This window comes from Monomorium pharaonis, chromosome 10, assembly GCF_013373865.1.
Source record: "Monomorium pharaonis isolate MP-MQ-018 chromosome 10, ASM1337386v2, whole genome shotgun sequence".
Taxonomy (NCBI): Eukaryota; Metazoa; Arthropoda; class Insecta; order Hymenoptera; family Formicidae; genus Monomorium; species Monomorium pharaonis.
The window spans coordinates 2787208-2808478 of record NC_050476.1 but is presented as its reverse complement, the minus strand read 5'-3'; the positions used below and the strand labels follow the sequence as shown (position 1 = coordinate 2808478).

General features: G+C 44.2%; 1 protein-coding gene and 2 long non-coding RNA genes across 6 annotated transcripts in view; 1 reads left to right on the top strand and 2 right to left on the bottom strand.

Moving 5' to 3' along the window:
- Window positions 1-21271, bottom strand: part of LOC118647571 — a 90809-nt gene that overhangs the window by 15910 nt on the left and 53628 nt on the right. The window lies entirely within an intron of this gene.
- Window positions 2997-8766, bottom strand: LOC118647572. Its single transcript, XR_004964764.1, has 2 exons — window positions 8681-8766; window positions 2997-8473 (listed from the first exon to the last, which is right to left on the bottom strand). It is a non-coding gene; the product is annotated as an uncharacterized LOC118647572 (long non-coding RNA).
- The window catches only part of LOC105833531 (protein grainyhead), a 107808-nt gene continuing 95000 nt past the window's right edge, over window positions 8464-21271 (top strand). The window contains exons 1-4 of one of the 3 annotated variants that reach the window (XM_036292679.1): window positions 8464-9132; window positions 10260-10512; window positions 11640-11931; window positions 20455-21233. In XM_036292679.1, the coding sequence (XP_036148572.1) occupies window positions 11881-11931; window positions 20455-21233 (830 nt within the window). In that variant the 5' untranslated portion in view covers window positions 8464-9132; window positions 10260-10512; window positions 11640-11880. The other 2 variants (XM_036292678.1, XM_036292680.1) reach the window with 2 other exon arrangements.

Sequence of the window (21271 nt, the reverse complement as noted above, 5' to 3'; positions counted from 1 at the left end):
TCGAGTCAATGAAACGCCCTCTTTATTCCTCCTCTCCGCGCTCTGCGGAACGCAAGACGTACCGGACGCATGTCTGAACGGGGTAACTGTTTTCCGTTCTTGCGAAAAGTTAACGGCGCGCTCGTCGAGATCACGCTGCAATTTCGCCAGCTTATGGAAGCAACGATGCCGGGCGTAGCGGACGACGAGACGTAAGAACCCCGGGTATTCCGCGCGATTTTACAGATACCGTTACGTGCAAGGGCGACTTAATTTCCTACGCGATCGGCGGTTTATCGGCGAGACGGCGAAATGCCGCGTCGGGTTTCTCGGCGCGGTCCCTCGGGTCAGTGAGGCCAGGTGTCGGCACAGCGTGAAACTATTCCAAATCCAAAATCGGGCAGTAGTCGACAAGAAAACTCCGTTAAGTGTAGAAAATCCGAACTTTCAGAGAAACGAGAGATATTCCCTTTTATAATCAAAGTTGCGTCAAACGAAATAAAAAATTTTCTGGTAACATGAAACTCATGTACTTTTCGAAATATATAAATAGATCTCATTCGCTGAATAATCCAAAGGTTAAATATGTAGTCTCCTCACAGCGCATTACGCAAGCGTGATTAAATTAATAACCACTTTTAGCCGCTACGTACTTAATTGTACTGTAGACGTTTAAAAAAGATATGCTATTAATGTTGACTGCACACGTCGTTAATATATGTACGTGTGTGTGTGCGTATGTATATATGATATATATATTGTGCGCGCGCGTGTGTGTGTGTGTGTGTCTGTACAAGCATCGGGCGAAGAAAGTTCTTTTTCTGGTTCAGCGGGATCCTCTCGACAACCTGATTTCGCCGATCCACCTTCCACTTGGCACAACGAGTTGTTTTCGCGCTGAGACTAATTGCGTCCATTAATCGTGACTCGATTCGGTAATTCAGATTTGGACTCGTTTTGTCAGTGTCTCGTTTGCGCGCCACGGATGGCTCATCGATTTCTACTCTACCAGTTCCCAACATAAATATTATTAAACACGCTCCGCGTGTGATGTGTTACAGTTTTACATTTTTACTACAAACTTGAGACATAATATAACGAAAAAAAATCGCAATATACGCAAATAGTAATTATTGTATTGTAAAATTAAATGTATTTAAAATTTGTATTTAAAAAATTCATGTAGAGCTAATTGATAATTAACTTATACTTGCATTTTATCATGATTGAAATGTTTTATAAAGATGTAAAGATTAATATACAATCTGATATAATTAATTACAAAATGCAGTTGACCTTGCAAAACTTGACTATTTCCAAATATTTTTTCTCACAAAGGAATACGTAGATGGATATTAAGATAAAAACATTCAACCGCGTACGAAAACAAACAACATTAACGCTAATTACACGCGCATCTTAAACATTCTTTCAATTACGCAATGACTGACAAAATTTATCGTACCTACGGACGCGTTCTCGTGTTATTACGTAGTCGCTTAGTTGCGCGACAACAGTGCACCATTAAGTCGTTGATCGTGCATTCGATGTATGGCAATTCATTCGGGCATCAAACGTCTCAAGGCCAAAAGTATAAAAAAAAAGAACATCGAGAAAGAGGATTTCATCTGAAAGAATGTAATGTATAGACTCAAAAAAAAATTTTATGTTTGTCGAATACTTTTTTTGTATATATATTCTTTTAATACTTTTATATTTTGTGTGATATATACATTTATCCTATGCAAAAATATTTCAGCTACAGACTATTAGAAAAATTTAACAAATTTTTCGATAACAAATTCGGTACTTTTTTTACTAGAAGACTAAACGGAGAATTTTATTAGGGATTAGCGAAATTAATTTTTATATCTAGATTGCATGGTCTCTTCAAGGTTTTAACAACGCTTTCTTGCAACAGTAGCCGAGAGCATGAAATGCGTTTGGTCGTTCTGACGATCAACTTATTGTCCGCGCTAAGCAATTATTATCCTTGCACGCTGGTCGACGCAGGATTAGTTCGCACGTAATCGTTACGGAGCTCCCGTAACGACGTACCGGACGATAAACGCCACTTCAGTGGCGTACGGTTTTACGCGAAGATACGTTCACGTGCAGCGCCGATATTTCGCGAGAGTAAATTTTCTACGACGACTGATTAGTGGCGCTACGGTAAATTAGAGAGGCGCTTTAAACGCACGTGTTTCTACGCTCGGCTCTATTACAGCGTCTGTAAAGTCACTTTCGTGCACAGCCTTTAGAACGTGCAACCGCAATTGTAGGAACAAGATGCTAGATCATTCAAAGAAGATTAAATGCTAGAATTAAAAGAAATTATTTAATAATCGTTTAATATGAAAAATAATGAAATATTTCGTGCAATCTAATAATTTCAAGTTTTTTTTCTGTAAAGAATATAAATATATATTTGTAATGATGTGGTATGACAAGAATAGCTATCTATTTTAGCATATTTTATTAATCATCATTATTTGCTTTATATGGTCATGTTTTATTAAGAACAGTCAATTTTTTGTTTCACCTGTGCAATTGGTCTAAACCTGGCTGGCTGGGCTCGCCTAACAACGCGAATGAAGCGCGACGCGTCGTCGAAATGCACGTTTAACCACCGATAACCTCGCGAATGTACGAGCCCGGCTTGCCCATGCTCGTATGCGTAACACTTTCGATACCGTTATCACGAGCGCCATTGCTGCGCTTCCTGCCGCCAATCTCTCGTACTCGGAGTTCTTTTATGTCGCGATATAAGCGCGCAAGCGAGCGTAAGAAATCGCGCGCCCGTCGATTTGCGGAGCCGGTCGTTGGAATATAATTATCGACAGGATAAATCAGATTCATTTTTTCACATCGACGTTTAATTAGCATTAGATAGCCGGACAGAACTTTCCGATCAGCCGGGCTGGTATTTTAAATTATCACTTCTCGATGCTGAGCGAAAATTCTGCTTTGCCCGTAAAGCGGATTAATATATCTAAGTATTCCGTATTTTTGCATACTTTTTTTTTTTTTCATAAAACTCCTTCAATTTAAATGTCTTATCTTAAGAATGAAATGGGAAGAGAAAAGTCCATATCTTATAAGTAGAAATGCGTATAATATTGTTTATTTTTTTACATTACCTCACATATTATTTCACAAAGCGTGTACAACATATACATCTAAAATGAAAAGACCACCCGAATTATTCCAACAAAATAATCCAAAGATCAATCTCATTAGACACACACACGCGTACACACATACACATGTATCGCCGGTCGCTTCTTTCATTTGCCTCGTCGCATTTTTCCATCCAGACGTAAACACACCGGTATATTTGCTTTGGTGAGACGTACGCAACTGGCAAGAGCTGACCGGTCTCTCTCTCGGCGAACAGGTAGTGACGATCTACAAGCGCGCACGTGTAGACACGTACGTGTATATATATATACGCGTGCGTGAATAGATCCAACATTGACGTTTCTCTGAATGAATCTCGGGTGAACCAGTTGAGAACCATTATGCTTACGAGCGCCGCCGTTTAACAACGAGGCACTATAAGAGACTTCAACGCTCGCGCAGGACATGGCGCGCCGAATCTCGTCCGGAGACTTCGATGACTGCACTCAATGCATCACCGGCCTCAGCCGGATTCGAGTAGTAAAACGAGATACCACAGACGCATGTCATAATCCGATACACCCTTTTAATTCATTAAACGATATTGCATTTTATTGATAATAATGGAATTAAATAGTAAAATATAAATTGTTCTTCACACACATATATATGAATAAAAAGTGTTCCAAAGTGAATTATAAATCCTTTAAGTAAAAAATATCAATAGATTCTCTCGATCATAACTCTTCTTATATTATATCATTAAATTTGGTAAATGTTACATAAAATTCTAATCTTTATAGAAATCTTTTTTTTTATATATTAGTTTATGTATTCGAAACTATTTATAATTTATGTGGTAATTTTGTTGTTATTTAACGTTGTGAGAAACGAAATATATAATATACGTAAAAGAAAACTTTTCATTGTAGTCTTTTTATGACTAAAATAAAAAATCTAAAATGTTATATCTTATTACACAATAATTACATTTGAAAAAAAAATTCAAATAAATCTCTTCTTCGTCAAGTAAATTGAACCCGTTGGGAATTCATCAATATAAGACAGTTGCTAAGTGTGCTAAACATAATTCTGAAACCGCAAAACAATAAGATCCTTGAAATATAGTTAAGCTTCGCACAATAGGCTCATTCTTTGTAAATTAGCCGTTATCTTTTTAGAGCTATTCTATCTCACCGCCGAGCTATTCTATTTCACGAGAGTCACTTATGACATTCGGAAAGTCCGCATCCTTGTCAGGGAAATACAAGGACGAAGAGACCACAGACCCGAGCAAGAATCTGAGGTTTTTGTTTCGCTCGCTTCGCCCAAGAGGCGGGAATGCGCAGATACGATAAGACTATAATGAACCAAGCATGATTTTCGCGCCCTTCACCCCTTCTATCCCGGCACACGTGACAAATGAGCGTTTTGCCAAGGAGAACGCGCATTTCGCCGATAATAACATGTCGGCGGGTATTCAGAGGGATGTGCGTAATTACGGGTGACTACGACAGAATCGGCCGTGGATGCCTCCGCTGAAACGAGCGTGTGATGTATTCACAACCGCGCGCAACTTTAACCCCTTCTCGAATACCAACGGTAATTTTTGCTCTTATAAAAAAAAAAGTATACAAATATACAAATAGTGGAAAGATAAAATATCTCTTTTTAAATTTAGCAGGCTGTGTGTCGACAGAATAGTACATTTAATGGACTTTGACGTTCTTTGAATTAAAGAAGCGTATCTGCCCGCGAGAGCAAGAACCTTACGCAATATTTTACGCAATAGGTCAAAGCGTGGCGGTGATCTAGCGCTAAGAATGAGAAGTACCGAACCACTCTACACGGTGTAGTTGTCACTCCAAAAGTAAACTTCGCCTTTGATCGAGCTGAATTATGGACACTTCCTCGCACGCTTTCCGACACGCTTTGCGATCTGCATAAATATGCGACCGGTGAGCGCGTTTTATCCCGTCGGCGTGAAAGATATACGGCGGAAAGGTGGGCGGCTTTACGACTGTACGCGCGCGCGTCGATAGATACGGCCAATAGAGAGGGATTTTCTCGGCGAGGATCGGACTTCGATCTGCTTTCACGAGGTCGACGTTAGAAAGCCGCGCGCGTAACGCGCGCTCGTCCAGGACCGATTCTTCGCCGATAGTGCTAGAAGATGATTCGCCGCAGTTGGTTTTCTGCTGATACATTCGCTGATACGCGCTAATTCGCTATGTCACGGACATCCCATGGACCGCGAAAATAGAGCTAAGAAATTGGCCGGGGGAAGAAAAAATATTTCGAGATTCTACCCCTCTCAGAGATCGTCGGTTTTTCCCCTTCTCTTCTACTCCTTTGCCACTCGAGCTACCTACGCAAGTGTGTGCACAGCCACCCACGCTGCGGGCACAAGCGTGCGGAGATCGTGACGATTCCCACGGAAAGAGGCGCGCGAGTTCGAATTATCTTTATCCGTCACACGGAAAGTGTCGCGTTCAAGCTATCTCTCTGAGAAAAAGGGTCGGCGCAATCCGAAGAATTCAAAACGATCCAGGCCGCGCGGCTCGTATCTTCTCGAAATTCTCGTGTGAGAAAAATACCCGGGCTAGGCTACGAGGCGATTAAACGCGTCGATTTGGTCGGATCCACATACGCGCGTTCGGAGCCCAAACGAACGAGGAACGAATCCCTCCCTGAGCAGGGTCGCATCGCGCGACGTAGCCTGAGGCTGTCCTCTCTCGCTGGGTGCCCATTTTTCACGAGGTCTCTCTCCCTCTCTCTCTCTCTCTCTCTTTCTCTCCTCGATGTTCCTCCCTCCTCCCTCTTTCTCTCCCTCCCCGGCTCTCCCTTTTTTTCCTCTTTTAATTCCATCTTCTTTTTCTCCTTTTAATCTCCCTTCGTGCGCGTAACCAACGCCCGTTCTCTTCGTCGCTCGTGCGGCTTCTCTTTTCCTCCTCTCTTTCTCTCTCACTCGCTTCATCTCTCCTTCTCTTCGTCTCATCATGGACTCACGCACACGCCCTCCTCTTTCATCCTCTCTCCCTCCCACCCTTCCATCCCAACATTCCCCCTCGTATCTCTCGTTCCTTCGATCCCGAGTCCATCTCCGTTCGCGCGCGACTACGCCGGCAGCACCGGCAGCAACTTCGCTCTCCAGCATCCGGCGTCCAGCATAGACGTCTTTTACCGCGTGCCCCGTATAAGAAAGAATCAATCGGACGTACATATATGAACGTACTATTTCTCTCCGTTCCACCATTGGCGAATCTCCCTCGAGGATATCCTTCTCACAATGGCGTAGAAAGAAAGGGGGAAGAGACGAGACGATGGAGCTCTCTTCTTCATAAAGAAGCTTTTTTCTGATTCTCTCTCTCTCTCTCTCTCTCTCTCTCTCTCTCTGTCTCTCTCTCGTTCATCGCGTTCACCATGTTCGTTTAGCGAGAGAGATGAGAGAAGAGGCTTTGATGTGTGCGTATGCGCGTCTGCCTCGCGATGACTCGCGGGAAGATGCCTCGATCATCCAAGGCGGATAGTTTCAGGCAGAGGGGCTTTCTTTATAGCGCGCATAGCGATAGGCCGGATAAAAAAAGATACTATTGTAAAACAAAAACTTATAACAGATAGATGCATCTAAGATGTCTTTCCATCCGACGAAGCATCTGACCGTCATTCGGCTGGCGCTTATTTAGCGCATACATTCGGCGAGATGACTTTACGTCCTTCTACTAGATATCCCTTTCGGATATGGTTTGGTATGTGGATATCCTTCTCAAGGTGGCAAGATAAAGAGCGAGCGTTATAAAATCGAGGCGGGAAGAACGGGAGAAGAGGAGGTGGAAGCGAAGAGGCCACAGGGCCTCAGATACGATAATCTTTACGTGTGCGTGCGTGTCCTCCTTCTCGTTTCTATCGCGGTCCTCCCCGCGGCTACCCTTCTCAAGGTAGGAAAGCCGGAGCGGGACGGAGAATGAAATCTGAAGTAAGAAGGACGCCGAGACGCCGGCGATAACGTACGTCTGCGCGGTCGTCTTCGTTCCGCTTTTGGACCTTCGGCCGCGTGTATCCTTCTCAGGTTAGCAAGGCGGCTCGAAGCTGGGACCAGCGACAGAACGAAACAGAAAGAGAGAGAAAGAGAAAGGGGAGGCAAGGCGGGAGGAGAGAGAGAGAGAGAGAGAAAGATAGTAAAACTGTGGACGGAGAGACGTGATAATGCACGTGTGCGTACACTGTGTTCGTCTTCGTTCCTCCCATGGCAACTTACGTCGGATATTCCTCTCGGGAGGTAACTGGACGGAGAGGGGGAGATAAAGAGGCGACGGATCAGAGAGAGAGACGACTGTAGAAATACGATAATACCATGGTGGCCAGGATCCCGCCTTGTTGATGATTCGATGTTCTGTTTGTATCTGTGCAACTCGTCGCGGAGACGATCGCTCCTGCTCGCACATCGGCGAGAGTCCATAAGATCGTCTTTGTCTCTCAGCTACCTGCGCGCCAACTTCACTGCCGCGTCTCTCCTACCTGCGCCTGTAATATCCATTCTGTCTGTCTCTCTTTCTCTCTCTCGGCAATATCTCTTGTTCGCTTGCACTTCGGCGATCGTCTCACACAGCCGACCACTCTCACCGTCCCTCGCGGAGAGCGATGGAGCGAGGAACGGAGGAGAGAGGAACGATGGCTCAGAGGAGCTTGAGGGGTCCTCCACCATTCTCTTCTCATCTTTCTCTCTTTCTCCATCAGAAGTGGGAGGGCAAAGAAACGGTGAACGGAAGAAAGAGAAAGAGAAATAAAAAAATGCAAACGCCGAAGGGAGATAGTCTCGAAGGGAAGGCGTTATGCGGCGCGCAGGTAAACGGAAGAGCGAGAGTGAGGAGAGGAGGACGAGGCTCTGGAGCGCGAGGGAGGCTGAGAGGCCGTAGACGGAAAACATGCGAATGGGGACGAGTGGGAGAGAGAAAGAGACGGAGGGGAAGGCGGGCAGTAGAGACGCGCGAGCGTGTGTGAGACGCGAATGGGAAGGGAGAGGGGGGGAATCCGAAGCACGGAGCTAAGAGCGTGATGCTGGGAGGCGGCGGCGGCGACGGCCATATTGCCGTATGTCGAGAGGCGAAAGAACGATCCGAGAGAGCACCGTGAAGCTGCTGGGTTTGGTGGTCCAATCCAAAGTTTGAACGGTTAAAATACTACCTGCTGCTTCAGGCCAACTCCGTGAATACTAGTCTCCTTTGAATACGCCGAAATTTTCGGAAAAATCTTTTGTTCGCTTAGTCCGGTATGTAAGTCCCCAAGTTTCTCAGTGATTGTAACGTGCGTCGTCGTCGCCGTTGTCGCGCGTGTGAAACGTACGTGTGTGTCAAGCCGGTGCGAGGTTATGTGACTGAAAGTACAAACAGGATACGGACAAGTTCAATAGAATATTAACATATAAATTCGTAGACGATCGAGCGATACCGCTAGAAAACCGAAACGAGTGGCCGAACGTGACATTCGAGAGACTGTCAACGTAAGTCAGAAATGTCAACGTAATAATGTGCGCGTTGTGAATCTCAATTGTGGTACAAGTAAACACGTTCAAGCTCCTTACCGAAATATCTTGCGAAATCAAACGGTTTCACTGGTGAAAAACAAGAGGTAACCAAGCGGAGAACTCTGGGCCCCCGAAGAAGGGTGCCCTCGAGAGAAAAGTAATCTCAATCTCAGCGAATTCGCCAAAACGACGGACGCCTCGGTCTATGGAGAACGTGGTGACACTATTATCCGTTGAGATGTGATCCAGAACATAGGAGGGACACTTTGTAGTTTGTAGTTGGTCCCCATCTCCCCCCTCTATCACCCAATTACCCCACTAGCCCCCCTCGTGACTTCTACCACCTACTCTACCTCCCCCTCTCGTCTCTCTTCGTACACATGCACGTGTGATAATCCTCCTCACCGGTAAAGCAACCACCACCGGATCAGCGGCTTCCTACGAATGCACCAGCTGATGATCCGCTGCTCAACGACACTTCTCCCTCCTTTCTAATACGATCCCAACGAGTGAGTATTGTCTTCGTAATCGTTGTTCGTTTTATTACAATAGTTTAGGCCTTATACTATGGCGCGCGCTTCGTCAATAGCTGGAGGCTACCTGCGCGATGACGCACAGGTGACGCGCAGGTGACCTCCGGTGAACAAGTGGGCGCGAAGACGCACAGACCATAAGATTTTACCGCGTGTTCTACTGGTAAAATACTTCGTATCTTCTTTTTGACTTTTTTTGCAGACGTGCATCACATAGCAACGTACGCTATTAGAGAGATAGTAAAAAATAAATTCTTAGATAAATTCTTTATTAAAAATATTTCATAGAAATATAAGAGTACGCATACATATTATTTACAGAATTGTACATATGACTGCGTTATTTCTGTACGAGCAGAAAGATTTGTTGACGACTAATTTTTTATGTCTACATAATTTCGTTTCATTTCATCATTACTCGAATTTAGAACATAAACTAATAGTTAGAATTAACGAGAAAAAATACTGTATATTTATCGTTGCAAAATATAATCGAAATATAAAGAATTACAGTTATTTTTTTTCAATATTTAATTCTCTTTAATCTTATATCAATAATACATGTATAATAATTATATTAATTACAAAAAATTTTCATTATTGTATCCTTTTTGCTTAGAGATGCTCTTATTTTTTTATCTAGGCTCCATTCAAAAACACTACGTTCCCTATATATCATTTTAAGCTTGTTGTCATCAAAAGTTAAACAAGAATAAAATAGGATTTAATGTTTTTGAGAAAGGACCCCCCCCCTCAGAGAGAAAATATTCAAGAAAATACTTTAAATCCACGAGCTTTAGAAAAAAAATCTCTATCGATGAAACTTCTTTATTATCGAAAATCCATATTTCACTGTTCCATTAAATGCGAAAGTGAAAATGTAAAACGAGGAACTTAATGGATCCGGGCGTAACAAAAACTAGTAAATCTTATAAATTGCTAAAATATATCACAGGTATCCTTTTCGTATTATATTAAGAAGTATCCTTTGGTATTATATTCCATTCGGGGATCGATGTCCGTACCATGCATAGACGGAATCACCTCTCACTAGATCTCTAGAAATTCACTCTCGATGCACTAACGGCAATCCGTCGTTGCAGCTGCGCGTCATGGACGATTCTAACCGGCCGAATCGCGGTCGACGTGACTGCAATATGACGCGACGTACACCATCGCGATGGCAGGTCTAGGATCTATCCGCGGCAGGTGCAACGCACGATCGAGGCGTCTGGTCGCCGATAGACACATCGCCTTCGCGTGACGGAGGAAGACGCTTCTTCCTCTTTGTACGACCCGACGGAGTCCTCCGTTCTACGGAGGCATCGTCCACTGACGCGAGGCGAGGGCGTACAGGTACTTGAAATACAAACGGACCCACGGTGGTGGGTCCAATCTGATGCAGGGTTCCCTTTGAGAATCAGGTTAGACCGGCTCCTCTGAACCTGCTTCTCTGGCTTCTCGTCTCCGGTTCGCGGTTGTATACCGGCCCCGTGCGTACCTACTCCTTCTCTCTGGTCGCCCCAATCTCCTTCTTCCGCGTAGTAGGTAGATACCTACCTACCTACTTCCCGCCGCCACCCTCTTCGACGTATCTCTCTCTGTTCTTCTCTGTCTTTCATTCTAACAACCAGTCTTGTTCCTTCCTCGCGGAACATCACCGCGTCTCCATTATTGACGAAGCGCGGCCCAAGAAAGAGAAAAAGACAGGAAAGAAAAAGAGAGGAAGACAGCGCGAACCGGCACCGTCCTGTGTGTTCACTCTCGATGGTCCGGCTTCCTCGTTACGTCTATTATTATACCTGTCTATCCGTCAGAGCAGTGCCCGCGAGCTGAATTCCAGTTTTACGCGCGCGCCCTCCTCCACGCGCGCGTTCACGCGCGCGCCTACTCCGCCGTAGTAGTAGGAGCAGATGGGCGAGTCAGGAGAGAAGAGCGAACCGACTGGTTTTGCTATAACCATCCACCTGGACGAGACCGCGCGCGAGGAGACGCGGTGGTAGAATTCGCGGTGTCAGACTGGTTGACCGACATCCGCGCGGATCCTTGCCCGACGATAAGTGAATAACGCCGAACCTGCTCTCTCGCTCACTCGCTCGCGCGGGTTCCGGTTTCCCGGTCGCGGGAGTACGCATCCCGTGTGCGTGAAGCTTCTTCACCTCGCGCGGGCCACGTGGCGAAACCGAGACGCGGATTCTCCGGTTCCGTCCTCCACTTGCTACGCGGAGAAAACATAGAGTTACCTGTTTACACTTGTACCTCATCCCGATGCACCCGACGCCGGTTGCCGGTTCGTCTCGTTCTTCCGCACATTCGTTAAACGCGCGCGGTCAGATTACTCGCGATAGCACAAATAAACACGAATCTATCCTTGTTCTACGTGTCATAGCTGTCGATTATTTTCTGAAGAATCAGAACTGGATAATACTACTAATCAAATGTAATGTTCCTATAAGAATTCTTTTTTTTTTTATTTCTTACAGATTTTTATCGCCCGCTCTTCTTCAAACAACGTGCCATACAACCCTCAGCAACCTGTGATATAATACTCGATGCTTAAATATTTACATAGACGTAGACATCTAGTCGAAGACTAGATCAGGCTGAAGGTTTCGTCAAAAGAAAACTGCAATTCCTAAGACAACCAAGCCGACCACAACGCGCATACTAGCCGGATTTAACAGTACGAGGAGAGAAGAAAGAAACGAAAGACGGCGTCGGAGAATGTCGACGTGCACTGACGAGGCCGATAATGCACCCTGCACTCTGTCTCCGGTCAGTTGAAAAACTCTCACTTTCGAATAATAAAGTTTAACACTGCCTTTTGTTGCCTGGTATCCTGACTATTAAATTATCTACTATCGAGTTATGTAAGAACACATTTTTTCGCATGACGCAGTAGCATAAGCTTAATATACAGATAAATTAAAATTGAACGCCTTTTATGTTAAATGGTAAAAAAATCAAATGGCGAACCTAATTAGTTGCGAAAATTTTAAATCTATAGATTTGTAACTTTTATAATTAATAATAATTAATATATATAAGAAGTTTATAACATAGTTAAAATCGAGGAAAAATCAACATCGAATATAGCGGATCATAGTAGATTTAAAATCCTAATTGAGAGAACATTTTCTGCAACAAATTTTTTACAATTTTTGAGATAGGAAATCTTATAGATAATTATTAGTATCTATGTTATTAAATTGATTATCAATTTAATATTAAAATATTACTCGGGTTTCAAGCTACGTTTCAAGATCGAAAGTAACAGAGTGCAGTTTGAAAAATTAGAAAATGTATATAAAAATTATAGAAACATTTTAATGAGCACTAAGATTCTGTTACGACCGTCCGTTGGCCTTCTCTCGATTTTAATTGTTTTATAACTAACACTTTATTTTCGCGACGCAAATGATGAACGCTAATTGAACGATCTCTCCATTTCTATTCTAATTGGCTTTTAGAGGGCTATAAAAAATATGAGGTTACCTTTTTTACTGCGTAAACGCAAGGGACGCAACAATGCTTCTAAGTTAAAACACGATGTAATCGGCTATATAGATTATATTTGACTTATCTGTTTTCTTTTCTTTCTGAGCCTAATCTTTTTTCCTCGTTTATTGTTCTTTCACTCGCATCACCTTTCTCCGTTTATCTCGACAACACCACCCGTTGCGCAAAATAATGAGGATGGTGGACCGCAAGATTATTACCGGTCATGAAGAGAATTTCTGGGACGTCCCTGAGACGTCCCAAGGTTTCTAAATGATATACGAGTATGTTCATGTACGAAACGATAATCCGTCAATTCCGCCATTAATGCTAAAGGAACTTAAAACATTTATGGATTTTCGCTTTCATGGTTTAATAAAGACGAATACCAAATGCCGTGAAATATACTCAATATCTAAAAAATAATTTGAATCAAGTAGCATTAATTTTATAACTAGTGTTTACGGTTAGTTTTAGAATTTTTCCTTTAAAAAAGAAGAAATTTTGCTTAAAAGGATAATGCTAAATCGAGTACTTTATATTAGTATGTAGATTTCTGTTACATGCGGCGCTTCATTAATAACACAAAATTATTTTTATTTTGAATCCTCGATAATAGAAATCTATTAAACAGTCGATCAAGAATATCGCTCTAGTTTTGAGTTCAAATAGTGATATTCATTAAACTCATTTCCAATATAATAATAAGTCAGCTCTCGAAGGTAAAGGAGCGTGTGCGCTTTCATGAAAGCTTAATTTAAATCGCCGCGGGTAGCTTGGAGTTTTTATAGCTTCAAAGAGCCTCCGTTGCTCGAAAGTGAAATGCATTGATCAGCCCCGTTACTCGCGATACGACGCTCTACAATGAGAAGCCTGAGTATGGCGTAAGTCATTCTCCAGGAATCTTAATAGGTTAACGAGTTATGGATAAATCCCCGCGAGTTCATTAGGCGCCCATTTTGTCGATTACATGCGATTCGTGACCTCTATGACGCGAACGGAATATTTCAAGACCAAAGAGCTTCTAGCTTGTCGAGTTCTTGTTTTATCCGACAGAAAAAGAGTAAAAAGATTGTAACTAACGATACGGTAACTTAAAAGTTGATCAAGGAAACAAAATTTCTCTCTTTCTCCATCTCTCTCTTGCCTCCTCGCATAAAAATAACTATACTGATGAAAGAGAGAGTCGCGCGACAATTTATTTAACATTTTTATTGCGCTAATGACATGGCAGTAGCGCCATAAAATAATCGGAAAACTTTTTTTTACAGTATAATGAAACGTTTAAGCGAGGAAAAGTTTTACGGGAGAAAAATCACGGGGCCTTAAGATACCCATCGAACACTATATATGAAGGCTAATAAAAAAGTCATTTGCATTCTGCTCTGCTTAAGTTGCGTTGCGTGCGCATAAATCTCGTAGAAAGACGAAAATAAGGACGACCCGTTTCGCACCTGCGTCTGGCGCCTTTTAATACGCCGGTTAAATCCGTTTACGACAAGCATCGCAAGTGCACAGGCATACCGGGTGTTCAAGTAGCCGTGTAAATATTATCGCGCTTCCGGATCGAGAAGGAGAACACCCGTGCGCTTCTTCGTCGCCGATAACCGCGTCTAGTTTCCGTTATTGTGGACGTATAAGCGCCGATGTCCCTACGCAAATCGACATTCTCGTGTCGTAGAAACGAATACGATACGTTTAACCGTTCATTCGTCTCCTCGTGAAAACGACTACCTGTCTACCTGCGTACCGGGATTGGACGAAGGAAGAGATTCGTTGTTGCGCAGTGATGACTCTTCAGATTTCTCGTGCCTGATGGCCAAACGAAGGGAACCTTCGTCGATGATCGCGCCGTTCATTATGAAGATAAGAAGTAAAGGCTCTTTAATAGAATTCCGAGCGACTGGTCATTTTGTATCTTCATTAACTTTTTCGTTAACCGATTCATTATTGGGCGCGGTAGGAAAAAGGAAAAAAAGAAACGAGAAAAGTCCCTGTAATTCGTGCGCGCAAATCTTTTCTCGATTCAAGTTGACTTGTACTCGAGCGCAAAAACGAGATTGAAAGCGTGCAAGAAAAATTTATCGAAAATAAGCATGCACACCGGCGCGACCGACGCCGAAATATTTTACTTGCGAAACAAACTCGCGGCAAAAAGGGGAGCACTTGATGAGTGGATGATAAGCGATAATCAGCGATGACGTTAATTAAATAAGGCTTGCGCCCGTATGCGTGCAACATTAATAAAGTTAAACCAGATATTTTGATCCTCCACTTATGTGTATCAGAAGCTTGCGAAATATTTAATATCTACTTACACGAGTGTAAAAGATTGGAGTAGAGCTACAGAGAGCAATGTTATTCGAGCTGCGTCACCGCGCGATTACCGAAGGCGATAAAACGAGCGATATATCGAGCACTCGATGAACGGTAACGCAAGAGAGAAATTTCAGTGGAACCGCGATCGCTGCAATTTTTGCCGCAATTAACGCACTCAAGTTAAGATCAGCGTTTCTTACGAGTGCAACCAAGAGCATTAACCGCATAAAGCGATGGAAAAAAAAAGTTGCTTTACGAGCTGTTGCCTAGACGCACGATAGTGCGCAAGAAACACTACATGGTCTGCAGCTCACGGCTCAAAATTCTCGATTCACCTTTATCGTTTACAAGAGGAAAGTATTTTTACCATTACGGTTCTTAATTCATTCCGATTTCATCAAGTTCTATTTGTTTCTTAATCCATTTAACGGTTAATGAAATCAGTGGCTTCATCGCTCACATGATGAATCGTTAAACGTAAGGATTGCGTTGTAACCCAAAGAGTAATAGTCGGCAGTCCGCGCTAGAGATATGCTGAGAGAAAAGCATTTGACATTTGTGACTATAATTGCATGGTAAAATAATCAAGAGCTTTATTTTTTAGTTATTAATGTGTGCTATAATGTTAGTAATAATAACTTTAGATTTATAGTTCTATTAACTATAAAACAATTTTATTATAAATTATAGTATTTTGAAATATTAATACAGTAAAAAAAAATTTCAAATTATGGATAATAAAAGTAAAATAAACATTGTTATATAGTAAATCACAATCGTTATAGTAAATATAACTTTTTAAGAATCATTTTTTTGCGTGCGATTTACGTAATAATAGTAATATGTATAACTATATAATATTGTGTACTATGAACTGAAATTTTGTAAAAGAATACCCAGAAAATTTCCGATTTTCCCAGTTTTTTCTGATAATGTATACTCGGTAATTTGCATAATTGCTATAATTTGCATAATTAAAACAAGTATAAACATACAGTTATTACTGAAAATGACTGTAAATTCTAATTAGATTGCGATAATTGCACCGATTTTTTTTCTCACAATGTAATACAATGAATCATCACGTTTACGATTATAAAAAGCAGACCGCAAAGATATTCCAGCCGTTATGGCAAACGGGCGAGGAACGTACCCCTAAGACAAATGCAGTACCGCGAAAGAAAAGCACCTAACGATTCCACGTATCTACATCCGCGTTGCACGCAGCTGCGTACCGCGTCGCGATCGGCAATAACTGCACGTTGCAAGGGGGATGTACGCGCGCGATTCGCCTACGGCGACGAACGGGTAAGAAACGAGAGAGAAAGAAAGACGTATATCCGCGAGTTTTCACCATGGACGGACGGGGGACCATTCGACCGTCGACAGACACACGTTGGACTACTGTCCACGGCACGAACTCTCACGAGTCAAGACCGACCGGCCAATTAACTGTTATTATGAAGGACTTCTTGCGTGTAAAGAGGACGCGCAGCATCCTAAACGAGCTGCCGCGCGACGGCGACCCGTAGGATTCGCGGTAGTCATTTCGAGCTCCTCGCGAAATCGCGATCGTTCGTCTTGTTCGGAACTCGTTCGGAAGTTTTGTCGCGAGTGGATATATATATAAATGTTCGGGAGATACGTGAGGTGCGGCTGTCCTTGTTTCTGTGAAATAAATTTAATGATAGGGATTTCTTTTTACCATTAAAGTCTTGAACGAGAGACATAATCGTATAAATTTACATGAGGGAAATTTTGTTATTTTTATTTGCGGCGTTCAAAACTTAATAGTATCGTCTAAAATGATATGGAAGAAAAAAAAAAACAGTTTTGTGGGAGAATTTCAAAATTTATTTAGATAATTTCATTCGACTAATAAATTAAATATGTAAAAGCTCGAGCATGATGAGCAATGCTGCAAAAAATTTCGACATTCTAGTGCCAAGTTAACAAAATTATTTTCACATCTATAAATTTTTAGATGCTTTAGAGAAATCGTTTCTTTCCGTTAAGTTTAGCAAGAATCTGTGGCGTTGTGCTGCCGCATATCCTCTTTCGTGGGCCAATAAATTATTTTTGATAAATTATTCTAATCTACACGCTACACAAGATGCTGAATATTAGATCGATGGATTCGTGTTAGTACGACAGATTGAATGTTAGTCGACAAGTACGAGCGATAACTCGCAAGGTTTCCGCAAGGTAACGGCGAAGTCGTAAAACCGATTTTACGCTGAACCGTCCACCGCCATTTACATCCCCCGTTGTCAGTTGTCCGTGCGTAAAACGCAATAAAAAGTAATGGATTCGCGCACGCGCGGTTCCGGTGCCGGCGGATCACCGTTGAACGGTCGCCGCATTCGATCCCGCTGGCCGCGCGAGCGCGATAAATTTCATCGACTGACGTGGGATTAGATTTCGAATGAAGTCGGTACACGGCCGGGTATTCGCGTCGCGGAGTACTTAACGTCGTGTAACGACCGCGGGAGGTTCGTGTCGCGGCCGCGACTCGCCGCGCGGGTCCGGGCTGATTAATGTCCCCCGGCCGGCGTATCTGGGACCCCGTGACACCGCGCCGATGGGAGCGTGTCGCGGCGGCGCGATGTCAAGGATAGCGCGCCTCGGTAGCTCCGACGACTTTAGGTAATGAATCCGCGGAGGAGATTCCTAACGACATCGGGGGAGGGGAATCGCGGGGAAACGCGCGACGGCCGCGACGCTCGAAATTTTGCGAAACCGCAAAACCGCTCGCGGCGACATGACGTCCGCGGTTTTTATTACGTCCGCGCGATTACCGTTACCGTTCGGACCGTTTTGTTTCCATTAGACGCTCACGATACAATGCCTGACGTCTATGAGCCTTGTCTTTAAGCGTCTGTAAAGAATTTACTGGCACGGTAAAAGATGAATATAAAATTGAGTTATAACGTTTTATAATCCTCGCGTTTTTCTAAGTAACGTTGGTATTTCGAGAAAGAATTTTTGTTAACTAACGAGATACGAACATACGGGGACATATGATACTATTGCAAAATATCAAATGTTGATAATTAATGTATAAAATAGATAATCACCCACACGTTCTCTCTTTAATATTAGTGATTTATATTCAAATAAATGTACACATCTCTGCTGATATCAGAGATGTAGTAAATGTTTAATGCAACATCTGTAAGTACCTTACGTAATCGGAATTAACGTTCGTATGACGTATTTAACTTAGAATTACACATGTACAGATAAAAGATAGGAATAATGCAATGCGTAGCCTAGAAGAGGTCTCCAAAAAGTCCATAAGCAGTTCTGCGTGAAAAAGCCAAACAGAAGGCGTGAAATTACAGCGTTATTAATAATAAGTTTGTCGGGCCTGTATACCGGAAAGTCTCATAATCACGAGATAAACATTGTTACTTTGGCTCGCGTGGAGATACGTGTGGTCTATTCAGAGGCTAGCGTTCGTCCATTAACGATTTTTATCCGTACCTACCGACCGTATTTCATCGCGCTAATCCTCGCGTTTAATCGTGGAATTGCGATTATTCATCAGCGGGTGAATTTACGACGGTCAACACGAGGAAATATAGGAACCGGTGACACTCGGGATTAAGTCTCGCGCGCGCGCGCGCGCGCGTACTGTAGAAAATGAGTAAAGAGGAGAAAAAAGGTAATTTCCGAGGAGAGACATGGAGAAAGAGAGAAAAAGAGCGAATTTTTGTGTTCGGGCTAACGGCGTGCGTAATTCACAGGCACCTCCACGCGCGAGGCGCCTGAGCACTCTAAGAGGATGATTCATAATATTGTTAATTATGTTAATTGACGGAGCCCATCGCTGCGGCTGCAGACTGCTGCAATATGCACGGGCCTTAATAGCACTGCCACGTCGCTCGCCGTCACGTTACGAATGATGCCGCGGTGACTATGGCATCGGGCAGCTCTCGAGGTCTCGGAGGTTTTGCTAGGAAAAAAAGGAGGAAAAAAAAGGAGAAAGAGAGAGACAGAGAGAGGGAAAGAAGGAAAGAGATTGAGAGAGACTTCGCGCCATAACTTATGTTACTGGCTAGAAAGCACGATAATCCGGCGACACGTGGGAAATTCCAAACGACGTCATTACTGTACCGTATTCTTATTCATGCGGGTCGCAGGGGTTTCCGTGCGCGCCAACTTCGGGGGATACTAGGATATAAGTGCATCAGTAAGCGACCATAACCGTTTAACTGACCATTAAGTATACTTATGTAGGATATCTGTTTTACGAGTAATATATTCCCGATAATAGTTTTAGTAAAACTTCCCGGGGGACTTCACCTCGTGCGACGCTGGCTAAAACTTCGGAATTGCAAAGACTTTGTAACTCAATAATTTTGCAGCTCGTGAAATAAGTAAACGTATGACGAAAGGAATATTTTTATACGAAAAGAAAAAAAAAAGAAATTATTCAACAGCAATATGCCGGACATTTAATTTAATTCGTGACTCCGTTTTTCGGAGAGCTCGGTGAAAACGCATCACGTAACGCGCGCGCAATCTTCGCGGGGCGGAGACAATATAAATCGCGGCAGATGAAACGCTCGCGGAGGCAATTAAGTAATGCCGACCGTGACGCGCGAGGATGGATCATCGGTTTCTCGGAAATGAAAGCTACGAGGCGAACCTCGTAGTTTCACGACGAAAACGGCCGACAGCCTCGCGATGGCGATCACCTAGATCTCATACTTCGTGATCGTTTGATCTTTGAATACGGCGGAAGAATTTCTCGGCGCGCGCGTTACACGCGGCAACGAGCACGCACTCACGATTAATTACGACGAGGGGGATGCCTGTCGGTCACGAAACGCCTCGCGCTTTGGATCCCGCGCGAATATTAATACAATTTCCATCGCGGAGTTATTAGCATTCGAAAATATTACAGGCTGTTGCAACACACGCGCGGCGTTGCCCGGGAGCGCGCTCGGGCGTATAAATCCCAGTGTCGTAAACCGTGCGCCTGTTAATGCAATTAATAAATTAACGCCGACTGCGCGCTGTGTTTTAACTGTGTTATCATTGTACTTGTAAATGATTTAGTCCGGGCTGCACATAAGCGCGCGCACACCAACGACGACGAGCGCCATTTTGGTGGGAAGAGAAGAAAAAAAAAACGGAGCGCGATCGATATTGTGTGCGCAAAGATCAAGGTGTCTCGTTAACACTCGATGTAATGCGACCACGGTACCTTCGCTCGACTACGCAGCGCGTATTTCACAATTCTTTTCTTTCATTTTAATCCGGCGTGATAAAAAAATTGATGCTATAAATACGTCTGGCGTGATAGCGAAATCGTTATGTACGATTGTTCTATCTAGGCGATACATTGGAATATCTCGATCGGCAATCGCATGGTTAACGAGGCGTTTTCTACTCGACAAGTCGAAATGGCGATATTGTAGCCGCTGCGATACGCCATACGACAATGACCCTACCAATCTGTATACGTTACAGGTGCAGGAGGCACCAGTTTCGCCGGCGTCCTCCTCTCTGAGCAACCAAAATCAAAACGAGAGCGAGCAAGTCCTGCTGGCGACCATGCAGCCGGTGAACGTGCTCGATCTGCACGAGCCGCCGACCGTGCTCCATTCCAAGTATCAGCATCACCATCACCATTCCCGTCACCATCACCATCATAACCAGCATCATCATCATCAACAGCAGCACATCCAGGGAAACGATTCGGACGACGTGCAGCAGCGCACCGCGGACGACCCTGACGGGCGCGTGACACCAGGCGGCGAGGGGGGTGCGGGCAACGCGGCGCTCGGCGTCGGCGAGCACAAGATGATCGACCTGATCTACAACGACGGTCAGAAAACCGTCATGTACACCCACGACAAGGAGATCATTTACGAGAACGAGCACGCGGACCGCGTGCAGGTGGTCGAGTACCCGCCGCCGCCGCCGTCGCCGCCGTCGCCCTCGCCGCCGTCGGCCGGTGTCACCCGGACGGCGGCCGGCCTCCTGCCGCCGACCGCCTGCGTCACCCCGAGGTCCGCCGCCGCTCTGCATCTGCATTATCCGCAGCTGCAGCTGCAGCACGAGGACGACCTGCCGCCGACGGTGCGCCACGCCGTCAACGCGACCGTGCCGAATTGCGGTGCCGCGACCACCACGACGACGGTCCTCGTGCTGTCGGAGCTCGTCGCGGCCGACCCGGCCGCCGCCGGTGCAGCTGCAACCGCGCAGCAACTGACGCTCACCGCCGCCGCGGCGTCGTTTCGCGCTGGGTAAGTCACGCTACTCTTTTCCTTACTACTATACTACG